A 12658-nucleotide genomic window follows, 5' to 3' on the forward strand; every position below is an offset into this window, starting at 1 on the left:
AAGCGTAAGATTTATTATGCAGGCATGCATAAGTTTTACAAATAACACTGCACGTAATGAAATAAAAGTTAGCCTCCTTGTTGAAAATATATACATAATTGGTTTTTGTCCTTGGTTTTTGTCCCAATAAAAAGGTGACGAACACTGTATATTTCTTGCCTCCGGTCATAAATCTATTGCATATGGTCGAATGGACCACCAAAATAAAAATGGCGCTTTTGTCAAGCCGTTCCGCATTTTCGATTAATATGCTGCTAAGCTGCCTGACTAAGTTGAGCTGTTCCGCTTTTCAACATCGCTGGAGTAGTTTTGTTTCACCTTGGGACAGGTGTTCCGATTTTAAAAACCGCAACGTTCCGCCATGATCACGGGTTGGTCCATTTACTAATGAGGGGTGTTTTGTGATCGTGTAATATATTATAGTGTGGATTTGATAAACAATATCGATATGTATTAACATTAGGAATTATACAATTTTTATTGCGATTATTGTTGCATTTGCATGTATTAAACTGAGTTTTTATTTTACTTAACCTGCTTTTTCTACTTATACTAACCTCATCCCCTAATTTTGTAATAGTCCTGTCCAGGTAAACATCAGGAAAACGTTTTTTCATCGATTCATCACGTGACAGTGCTTTCTTTCCTCGAGATGGAGCACTCCCTTTGTGCTGTGTTTATCGCCACTCACAAGGTCATTGTTTTGTCAGCAAGGTGAGACCTACTACCTTCGTTCTCATCTCGAAAGATGATAAACCACCATCCGTGATCTCTCATTATCTTCCATCTCTCCTGATGTCGGGCTGCATTGGTTGCATGACGTCATTAAATTTTGTGGCCTGGGCACGTGCGTTAATTCGCCATTGCAGTGTCAGAATGAGTGTGAGGCATTGAGTCAGTCAGTGAGTGAGTGAGTGACTCCACAAACACTTCAGTCATTATTACTTGAACCAAACACGCGATTTTGACCAACCTGACCACAAGCTGCATACCTGATACCTTGTCAAGGTGGATTGATTGACCGCATCAAAATCTGCGCTCATTAGGGGCGCCTGCTATGTACTTTCTTCTCCGAAACTACACACACAACTTCGAAGAAACTTGACGAGAAATGGATAACCTTCATCACCCATGATGCACCAAAGTTTGTTCACGACAGAAAAAAAATCAATGCCTGAGGTCTTTGTGGTTTGAGTGACTGTTGCTCCTGATCCAGGAAGCTTCAGGACCCGCAGTCCCGTTTTTATTTCGACGATTATTCACTTTAAATGTTGAACTGATGCATGATTTAACCAACTCGTCCATTGTTTGGATTAAATAATGTCGATGCTCGTTCGTGTACTTCTACGGTTAACCCATAACACACTGCAAACTGAATGGCATTGAGGTTCAGGCCCTTTGGGATACCGCTTCCCAGGTAAGCAATTCAAGCAGAGACTGGCAACAAGATAACTTACCAGACACCATTGTAAGACCAGTGGAAGAAATCCTACAGGATGGATTGTGATTAAAGGCTGCAAATGGAAGCCTCATTCCATTTGAAGGATGGTTTGAAGCAGAGTTCAAGCTTAAAAACGGTGGCATAGAAGGATCCATTTTAGTCCCTGCTTTGGTCTGAAAGGAACTGGTGACAGACCCAATAATTTTCCTCAGCCTAAATTCAGAGATGATGGTTGAGAACAAAGCCAAGTCTGACGATATAGTGGTGCCACCGGAGTCATTCATTTCTTTATTTCCAGAACTGAGCTGATCACAAATACAAACAGTCAACCAGACCGTGCAAATCGGGTGGAGGGACCAGTTTCCATGCAGGCCGTCACCATACTCAAATTCTTCCTGGAAGAACAACAAATATATAATAACAAATTGCAGTCAAAACACCCACACTGAGAAACTGACCAAGAACAGTGCTCGCCAGAAGAGGAGACAGTGAATCTTTTTTTTTGCATGCGTAATCTTGGCTCCGATGAGAGCTAACACGTGGAACATATAATAATGGAGGCAGGGGGACAACATGGGGAGAGAGAGGGCAATACAACACCTGGGAACAGGGACATCGGGAGATCTGTGGAAGAGAGATGGTTGAGTGGGGTATGCGGGATAAACAAGATTGACATGACAGGGTGGTTTTATTCAGGAAAGAAATCGGAATTTGAAGGTGGCTTTAAGGTGGATTAACGTGGGCAGAAAAGATCAAGGTTTGGGATGGGGAAAATATGAGATGGTGGTGAACACCTGCTTTAAAGACCTGGAGGGAGGAGTGGGATTGAAGAGACTGCGGATGTTTGTTCTAGAGGCGGAAAAAGAGGCATTCAAGAGTGAAAGTCAGCAGAGAGTCTTCATTGTGGCATTTCACCAGAAGAGGTTTACTGGTAGACCTTGTGCATTGTGCAGGATTATTTGGGTGAAGACTTTAACGACCTTGTCAACTCAAAGAAATTCCAGCTGCTTGTCAGTGGCAATGAGATCTTCATCATGGACAACCTGAATAATGAGATGTTCAACTTCAGGAGCAGATATATTCAGATGGTTGAAGACTTGCTCATATTTATCAGGGCTACAAGGTTGGAATCCTCACCTGTCGAGCATCCGTGCTATTCTTCCTTGGTTCTTTTCGTATGACAGAATCAAGAATGCAAGGTATCTGACATGGTATTGGCTTGAGATGTGCTGCTTGAGGGAGAGTCACCCTGACATCGATGCAGAGTTTCAAGATGGGAATTTTGTTGTACAGAGACAACAGAAGCATGGATTTGCTCACATTGCTTGTGACCAAGTAATTGAGCAAACTGCAAACCGAGACTCCAAGACAAAAGGAGGACTGACTGGATTCACACTCAAGAAGGGTGCAGTGCACAGACAGACATTATCAAAACGTGAAAGAGCTGCCATTACGAGAGAGTGTCAGGGGATGGCTGGTCAGGACACTTCATGTAGGGCCCGTGTTGACTTAGACAGAACACGAATAGAGCATGATGAGAAGGACATTCAGAACATCATGGATACAATTCAAAATATGGTCAACCCTTTTGATCGTTCACTAGGAGACAAGCTGTATCACATAAAATCAGGTCAGCTTTCATCAGACCTGTTGCTGCAGACCTTCGTGAGGCTAAGGAAAAAGGCGAAATTGCCCTCACAACATTCTTCCAGAAGAGACTTCAATCAAATGATATTGGTTTTCATGACACCATGAAGAAGATGGAGCTGAAGACTTTCAAGTATACAGCTAAGTCCACCGTAACAAAAGTGAAGGGCAAAGAAATCGCCTTGACAGCTTACCGGGATCTGTCCGCAAGGCTGATTGTTGTTAGTTCAGTGAGAAAGGTCGACATCAAAGAGATGCTGGTTCATTCATTGGGTCCATTGCCTGCACCACTGGCAAACCATGGCGGCTCTCTTGTGAAAACCAACAAAGCCAAACTCATGCGCTTCCTGGAGGATCAGTTGATCATCACCCACAGTTGAGGAGATCCAATTTGGCTCAATGTGAGTATGGGATTCAATGGCACTCATCAGAGTCGTCAAACCACAGGCAACATTTGGACAGTTTGCTGATGAAATGTTCAAAGTCCTTGTGAAACAGGCAAAGATGAATAAGTCCAGAGTTGTGCTCTTTCTTCTGGACAGATACATGCCGAGCAGCATAAAGAATGCTGAAAGAGGAAGACGAGCAGAGGGAGGGACTCAGATCACTGAAATATTTCCTCCTGATCAGAGGACTCCAAAACAATGGTCCAAGTTTCGATCTTGTGGTGACAACAAGGAAAATCTGCTCCAGTTTCTGTTCAAACAGTGGTGCAAGACTGGGAAGCTGATTGATGACATCACAATTATTGTTGGACAAGGCATTGAGTGTCATTCTATTCGAATTCATGGCAATGATGTGGAAGTTTTTAACCAATCCCAAGTCTGTTCTCAACACAAGAAGAAGCCGATATGAGACTTCTGCTTCACTCTTTGTACGCTGCAAGTAACAGTGATCACATCATCATCATCATCATCATCATCGGTCCAGACACCGATATCTTTGAACTATGTGTGGCATTTTGCAAGGACATAGATGCAGAGTTCTACTTCCACACAGGCCGAGGAAGTAATACACACACAATTGTTGTCCGTTGCATATTTGACCATTTCGGGAAAGAAGTTTGTTCTGCGTTAATAGGATTTCATTGTTTTACTGGATGCGACACAGTGAGTGCTTTGTATGGTAATAGTAAACCAAAATCTGCAAAGATCTTGACATCAAGTAAAGACCACTGATCCACGTTTGAAAAGCTTGGCATGACGTTTACAGTACCGCCATCCTTGCATGAAGACATCGAAGCATACACCTGTGAACTCTATGGGCAGAAGGGCTGTCATGATGTAAATGAAGCAAGATGCAGAATGTTCAAGACTGGGGCTGTGGAGAGAAAAGCTTGCCTCCAAACAGAGATTTCATGCACAAGCACATATAGCGAGCAAACTCCCAAGCCGCCATTCACAAAATGTGCCTTATCAGCAAACCAGAAATATCATCACCAAAGAACAATGGTTGGGATATTGATGATGGTTTGCTCACCATAGACTGGATGGGTCTTCCCCCAGCACCATCAAGTGTAATGAAACTTGCCCATTGCTCTTGCAAGAAGACACAATGTACTCGAGGGTGGTGCTCGTGTTTGCTCAACAAGCTTCCCTGTTCTGATTTGTGTTCATGTAAAGACTGTGCAAATCAGGCGTCTGTTCCTGACTTGACAGAGATTGAGGGAGAAATTGACACTCGAGAATCAGATGAAGATGCTTCATTATTTCCTTGTACTCTGTGGGTTTTTGTCACTTGAGTCTATTAGTCATTAATTTATTTTCATGTTTTGCTACTGAATGCACAAATATGATTGACAGGAATGCATTATGTTATTGTATCAACCAAAATATCTGCGTTTTGGTTCTTTTTTCTTCATTTAACAACAAAGGTTTTGCCACTTTCTATAGAATGGGGTCATTTCCATTTGAAAATGAAAGATTAATTGATACAAAATTTTGTATTTCAGATGAATGTAAGACTGGGAAATTATGCATTTCATTCCAAAGTTAAAAGATTATATCTATGTTTTCTTTTCGCCGAGAACAGTTTATACTGCGGGGTAAAACAAAACGCATGTAGTTTAAGAATGTGAACTTTTGTCCTGTAGGGACGGATTTTCATATGAAAAATTACAATCAATATGCCTGCCAAGTACAATATCTATCCTTTTCCATTTATTATTGAACCAAATTATATGTACAGTATTTAATGTGCACGAACTTGCCGATAGTCAGAGGAACTGGAGGAGTTGGATGTTTGTGTAATGATTCAAACTATGATATCCTCATACAAACTTGTTTACATCAAGACTTGTTATACACAATATCATATGCATGTCAAAGAGAATATGTGAAACACATGAGGCGTTTATAATCTGAACATAAATGGTTTGTTTGAGTGGCTTTTGCCATTATTTAGTGCTGTTTCAGATAGGGATGCACACAGCTTTAGAGAGAATGAGAGAGAGAGGCGGGGGGGGGGAGGGGGGGAGGGAGAGAGTCAAAGAGAGAGAGGATGAATTATGATTATGAAAAATGTGACTTTGAAAATGAGTGCGTGTGTGTGTGTGTGTCTGCATGGGTGTGCATATGGGTGGGTGTGTGTGGGTGTGTGTGTGTGTTAAATGGAGAGAAAGGGGAAGGAAACAGGAAATATTTACAAGAAAGAAGAGTGAATGAGGATCATTTGTAATATAAAAAGAATGATATGGATGTACACGTGTCATGTGTGTAAAAGTATGTGTGTTTTTGTGTGTCTGTGTGTCTATATATCTCAAGAGGACAAAAATAGAGAAAGGTAGTATGGGGATACTACACAAATATAAATACCCATTAAAGTATATGTGTGATAATTATTTTGGTTTTTTTGAAATATTTGTTTCTTTAATGCTTCATTTTTGTTTTCCAATTTATAAATATAGGGATGTGGGGTGGGATCACGAGTCCCCAAAGTATACCAGTATGTTTCGAGCCTGGCTAGTCGAATTTCCATGGCAGATTTATACTTTTAGTGAATCAATTGATGCATATAAGCAGTTTGTGAAATATTGGTTGCTAGGGATATTTTTACCATAGCAACGGACACGAATAGGAATTATGTATCTGAAATAATCCACAAAATAATATCTGATAACATCAGATGATTTGCAAAATCATACATTTGCATGATCAGAGGATTTCAATGCTCAAAATCTCGATTTAGAAGCATCTATGCAACCGTTGCTAGGGAAAAGGAGTTCCTCACCAACGGAGTTTAACTTCCTCTTTGTTTTTGACCGTTGCTCATTAATGTGCAAATTTCGAACATGGGAACATTTCATTAATGGTTCATATACACTTATTAAACATATCAAGCACATATGCAGATACTTCTCATCGTAGACCACGGATTTCGAAAACCAATCAGAATTAGTGGACTCGGCCCATGGTCTATTTGTACGGATGCTCTCATTGGTTGTTATCTTCACAGACCGGTTTTATTTAGAAGGTGGAAGGAAGTTCTCCCAGAAATCAAAATCTCCACCTCCTTTTTCGGGAAAGGATTCTTTTTCATTAACCAGTTTGTGAAACTTCGTTCTCATAGCTTTGGTCCAAGGGCTCGTTTCAGAATCCTCACTGAACCTCTGACAGCTTCCACCTGTAGATTATTTGTCATGATATTCCCCGGAATGCTTTATAAGTACTTCTTTGGGATTTTCTTGATCATCTGGATTCCCTGTTGCTCTGACTATCACTGGTACAATTTCAGATTTCTTCAATTTCCAAATCCTCTTCATCTCATTTTTCATATCCTGGTATTAGAGATTTCAGCTCTCCTGTATGGATCCTCAAATGTAATTTCAAACTGCTGCTATGAGAGAAACCTTTATCACATATCGAGCATTTGTAAGGTCGCTCTCCTGTATGGATCCTCATATGTAATTTTAAATGGCCGTTTCGAGAGAAACCTTTATCACATATCGAGCATTTGTTAGGTTGCTCTCCTGTATGGATCCTCATATGTAATTTCAAACTGCTGCTATGAGAGAAACCTTTATCACATATCGAGCATTTGTAAGGTTGCTCTCCTGTATGGATCCTCATATGTAATTTCAAACTGTCTTTTCGAGAGAAACCTTTATCACATATCGAGCATTTGTGGGGTCGCTCTCCTGTATGGACAATCATATGTGATTTGAAGCTGACGTTGTGAGAGAAACCTTTGTCACATATCGAACATTTGTAAGGTCGCTCTCCTGTATGGATCCTCATATGTGATTTCAAATTGCTGTTTCGAGAGAAAGCTTTATCACATATCGAGCATTTGTAAGGTTGCTCTCCTGTATGGATCCTCATATGTAATTTCAAATGGCTGTTTCGAGAGAAAGCTTTATCACATATCGAGCATTTGTAAGGTTGCTCTCCTGTATGGATCCTCATATGTAATTTCAAATGGCTGTTTCGAGAGAAACCTTTATCACATATTGAGCATTTGTAAGGTTGCTCTCCTGTGTGGATCCTCATATGTAATTTGAAATCGCCGTTTCGAGAGAAACATTTATCACATATCGAGCATTTGTGAGGTTGCTCTCCTGTATGGACCATCATATGTGATTTGAAGCTGACGTTGTGAGAGAAACCTTTGTCACATATCGAGCATTTGTAAGGTCGCTCTCCTGTATGGATCCTCATATGTATTTTCAATTGGCCGTTTCGAGAGAAACCTTTATCACATATCGAGCATTTGTGTGGTCGCTCTCCTGTATGGATCCTCATATGTAATTTCAAATGGCCGTTTCGAGAGAAACCTTTATCACATATCGAGCATTTGTGTGGTCGCTCTCCTGTATGGATCCTCATATGTAATTTCAAATGGCCTTTTTGAGGGAAACCTTTATCACATATCGAACATTTGTAAGGTTGCTCTCCTGTATGGATCCTCATATGTGATTTCAAATTGCCTTTTTGAGGGAAACCTTTATCACATATCGAGCATTTGTGAGGATGCTCTCCTGTATGGATCTTCATATGTGATTTCAAATTGCCTTTTTGAGGAAAACCTTTATCACATATCGAGCATTTGTGGGGATGTTCTCCTGTGTGGATCCTCATATGTTTCTTCAAATTGCTTTTTATCAAGAAACCTTTATCACAGACAGAGCACTTGTGGGGGTGTTTTCCTGTATGAATCCACATGTGTATTTTGATGTTATTCGTTGAAGCAAAATCCATTCTGCACACATTACACTTATAACGTATTCCCCTTTCTACAACCTTTTTGTGTTTGTTCAATTTAATATTCATCTTGGTGTTGTGAGGCCCAGACATGCACTTGTATTTTAGAGGAAGCGAGTCTTGATTTCGTGATTTTTTCTTCAAAAAAGGCTTCTTCTTCACCGTCAAGCTGCACCTGGACCTTATTTGTCCCTTATTACTTCTGGATTGTTCTACAGAAAGAAAGAACACAACAATTCTCTTTTATTTTTGTCAAAATCAAAATGCTAAATATTTAACACTTTTCCAAAAATTTAATATTTTCTCAACACAAAAGATCTCTTCTGCAAAATGATTTTTTTACATTTCCACTCACCAGTTGCAAAACAGGCAGCACTTCCGTTTGTCATGTGAATATCAACTGAACCTTTCTTTGCCGAAGCACATTTTGAATCTTCTGTGACAGATGAATCATTGTTGTGTTGTCTGCCTTCGACATTTCCAGGATAGACATCACCTGTGTACAAATCAGCGTCAGTAGTTTAGAGGGAAATGAGACTGAGATCCATCTTGAGAGATCATAGAACATGTTATGTCATGAAATGTATACTTCCATGAAAATATAAACAGAGGGGCAATACCCCCGGGCGCTCATCTGGTAGAATAAAGCAGTATACAACACTGAATAAAGGTATTTTAAACCATCTCAGGGCATTTTTAACCAATTTGAATGGATGCTGGTGGCCAGGGCAGTATGTACAATCATACAAACGTCATCATAAGACTTCAAACAAACAAAAGAAAAATCAACCTCCATCCACCCCCCCCCCCCCCCCACCACCCCCCCCCCCCCCCCCCACCACCCCCCCCCAACCCCCATAGACTACCTTAGACCCCATTTTTGTAAATGCTGGGAAAAAACGTTGGTCCATCATGGGTGATGAACAGAATGTTGTGGTCAAATTTTATTGGAATTGGATGTGTAGTTTCTGAGAGGAAAGCAAATACCTATTTTGGAGGGCAGACCCTGCCCCCTGCACAACCCCAAAGGGACAGATTTTTTTAATCCATGAAAAACTTTGGTACAGCATGGTTGGTGAAGGTTGTGGTCAAGTGTCATCAAAATTGTGTATGTAGTTTCAGAGCATAAAGCATACATCTATTTTGAGGGGTCAAACCTGGACACACTTGCCCAGGTTTATTCTACCATTTGCTCAATGGTGCCCTCCCATTGAGCCCCTTAGACTTCGATTTTCTACGTGCCATGAACAAACATTGGTACATCAAAGGTGATGACGGTTGTGGTCGAGTTTCATCAAAACAGTGTGTGTAATTTCAGAGTCAAAAGCTAATTCTTATTTTGGGGGCGTTAAACGTGGATCCACTTTGACTCCTGGAAGACCCAATTTTTTAATGCCGTGAAAAACTTTAGTGACAACGCAACAAATATAATTTGTGCCAAGTTTCGTCACAATTCAATCAGCGGTTGAGGCGAAAAAGTTGCAAGTGTTTACGGAAAAATGGACGGATGGACGGACTGATGACGCACCATCACATAAGCTCCCCGGAAAATCGTTCCAGGTGAACTAATCATGAAGATAAATATTGTTAAAAATAAAAATTCCGGATGTTAAGCGCTATTGAAGCATGCTAACCTGAAGGTTCGTGGAAATAACAAGGCGGCGATTTGTGTTCAGCAGTGTTTAAGTATTTAATTCAATTTCCATGAAATAAAGATTGAAAAATTATTTAAAACATTTTCTGGAATTTCTCAGACTCTCCCCGACCTCTGAACTAGCTTCGCGGCCTAATGGGATGTTAAGTAATGACTGACGCCGATTGAGACCGCCAAACCTGGCAAGACAATTTATCTCGGCAGGTAATCCTTCCATGGCATGAACAGGTCGGCAGCTTCTCCTCGGGTGCCCAACACGTTCAAACAGCAGCGATTGCTCTAGAGTTCCAGCTTTTAAACCGCTTCCGCTCTAAATATTCTATCCTATGTAATTCCCCCTCTGTGGGAAAGTTCTGCGGCACATCTGGAACCTGCCAATGAATTTAAATGTTCGCACTCACATTCGGCGGATTCCCGACGGGAACCCGGACGTGTTCTCCACATCCACTGCTCGCGCTGTGGCACCCCCACATACGTCACACACATATGAGCAACCCCGTAACCTTCACCACAACCACACCACTTCACCACAATGTGGTACATCCCCAAATCGCCCCATGGCCCAGCGTACACAACTTACACACACCAGCCATCTCACGCACACCATTTATTCACACGATCCACTCCAGTCAATCTCACTCCATTCGCACACATGGGTCTCTCCATGACAGTTCACACACAACTTTAGATATGAGCCTTTCCACGGAGATCCCGCAGCTGAATTTGCCAATTGTGCCGGATGCTGCAGCATTTGTGCCGCGCACACTCAGCCACACACCATTTCTTGGGAATTTTTTTTTCAATCATCTGCATACGGGCGTTTTGCCCGACACAGACCGTTAACACACAGCGACAAGGAGTGCCTTGAAATGTACTCTCCCTTGGACCGGTACGGATGACAAACCTGTTCTTTTTAATCCCCCGCGCACAGGATGAGAACATATTAACATTTAAAATACTAGGGCATTGCCCGTACGTGGGTGCCCGTTCCTTGCCCAAAAAAAAAAAAACGCTACCCGTACGCTCTACCCCGCCCGTACGCCCGTAAACAAAAAAAACAACGCTCTTCGCTTCCGCCCTTCGCTCTGACTGAATTGGGAGAAATAATGCGCATATGAAATCGAGAAATTATTATTTTCTCCGGAAGAAATCGAATTACGAACCGTAACGTAATGGCGGTCAGCTCGTAACGCGCTCAGCTCCGCTCGTTCTCACATCGGCCTCGCCTACGCAACAAAGTGTTCTGTGATTGGCTGCCGGAAGTGAAGTCTTCACTGTCCGGAAGTTCGCAAATCGTCGCAGTTACGATGAATCGTTTTAATTTAATCGCAGTTTGAATTCGTTTTAAAACATAGTTTAACGGCAACATAGTTTTCCAACGTGAAATAAATGAATACGCTCTCAAATGTGCCGTCCGAGGTAGAGTCTGATCGCCACGTTCGGCACACGTGATAGCTCGCTGCTCTCTGATTGGTTGAAGCGTTTTTTGGACATAGCTCGGTAAGTACTTGTCCGATTAATTTAAAACCTTGAAAAGGCACATCCTCGGGTCCCCAGCAATATACCTGGCAAGTTTAAAGTATATCGGACCCGTGGTTGTCGAGAAACAGCGGTCACAGACACACAGACACACAGACACACAGAGATTACCGGAATTATAGATAGATTTCCCGCTCAGTAACCTCACCCCTCCCCTCAGTCAAGCTAACGGTTACCCCTGTCTGAATCGATGCACGACCCGTGCCTCCCTCGTTCATGCACTCCACTCTGCCCGCTCATGGCATACACTCCATTACTCTCAGGCTCGGCACTCCAAGGAACCCCGGCTTCTTTATTCCACCCAAGCTCGTCACACACCCTTTCACACCATGAATTTGCTCCAGTTCACACAGCCTCACCTCGTCGTGATCCGCTTTGATCGCTCATATCCTCTCCACCTGCACCTGACGTGTTATCCCGATCTTTACACAGTGTTTCTACATATTCCATGATCTCCTCCTCAACATTCTTTGCCCTCTCGCTTATCTTCTTGTGCTTGAGATTACTTTAGTGTCTTCCATTATTTCTTTCATGTTCCATTCTGTCGTCTCTAATCCTTCGACCCATTTATTTTATCTTCTGTGTCCGGCCATTATGTCCCATTTTAAATTCTTTTCTTACTTGCCAACATCTCTTTTTACATCCTTCCTGCTGTTCAAGTCCAAATACAGAATCTAAGGGCATTTCTCAAGCTGCCCTTAGATCCTGTATTACTTCTGATTTGCTTCTTCTGTTCTTTTTCCTCATCCACATCCACATCCTCATACACAGTACTCCCTGTTTAAGTCCATTAACCTCTTCTTTTATCCCAATTATCTCCATCATTCTAGCCTCACCTGCTCCCATCTCGTTCCGGACACCATCCACATGCTCACTCACCTCTCTCAGTACAGCCTCGAGTGTTGCGGCTACCTCATTGCCCATAGCCTTCATATCAACCTTCACCTCTACCTGCCCTGCATGCATATCATGCCTAATGCCAGCCACCTTGTCCCTCCTGCATTTTAATTATCACCTGTGCCATTAGTTGACTAATCAACAACATCATTTAGTCAAAGGCAACGGTGTCCCACTATTCTATGTTATTGGTGCTGCCTTTTCCAGGGGCTGGTGGGGAAGTGGGTAGGTGGGGTTGGGGGAGGGTTGGGGGGGGGGATTTGGGGAGGTGGGAGGGAGGGT

The 12658-nt window shown here is 42.1% G+C and overlaps 1 protein-coding gene across 1 annotated transcript in view; it reads right to left on the bottom strand.

Annotated features, from left to right (window-relative positions):
• The window catches only part of LOC144888359 (uncharacterized), a 77159-nt gene extending 64714 nt beyond the window's left edge, over window positions 1-12445 (bottom strand). The window contains exons 1-4 of the mRNA XM_078766056.1: window positions 12316-12445; window positions 8065-8231; window positions 7720-7830; window positions 7171-7479 (exon numbers count right to left, since the gene is read on the bottom strand). Of these exons, the coding sequence (XP_078622182.1) occupies window positions 7171-7479; window positions 7720-7830; window positions 8065-8231; window positions 12316-12445 (717 nt within the window). The remainder of the gene's footprint in view (window positions 1-7170; window positions 7480-7719; window positions 7831-8064; window positions 8232-12315) is intronic.
• Between the last annotated feature and the right edge of the window lie 213 nt (window positions 12446-12658).

This window comes from Myxine glutinosa, chromosome 1 (genome assembly GCF_964187855.1).
Source record: "Myxine glutinosa chromosome 1, kmMyxGlut1.1, whole genome shotgun sequence".
In the NCBI taxonomy this organism is placed as follows: domain Eukaryota; kingdom Metazoa; phylum Chordata; class Myxini; order Myxiniformes; family Myxinidae; genus Myxine; species Myxine glutinosa.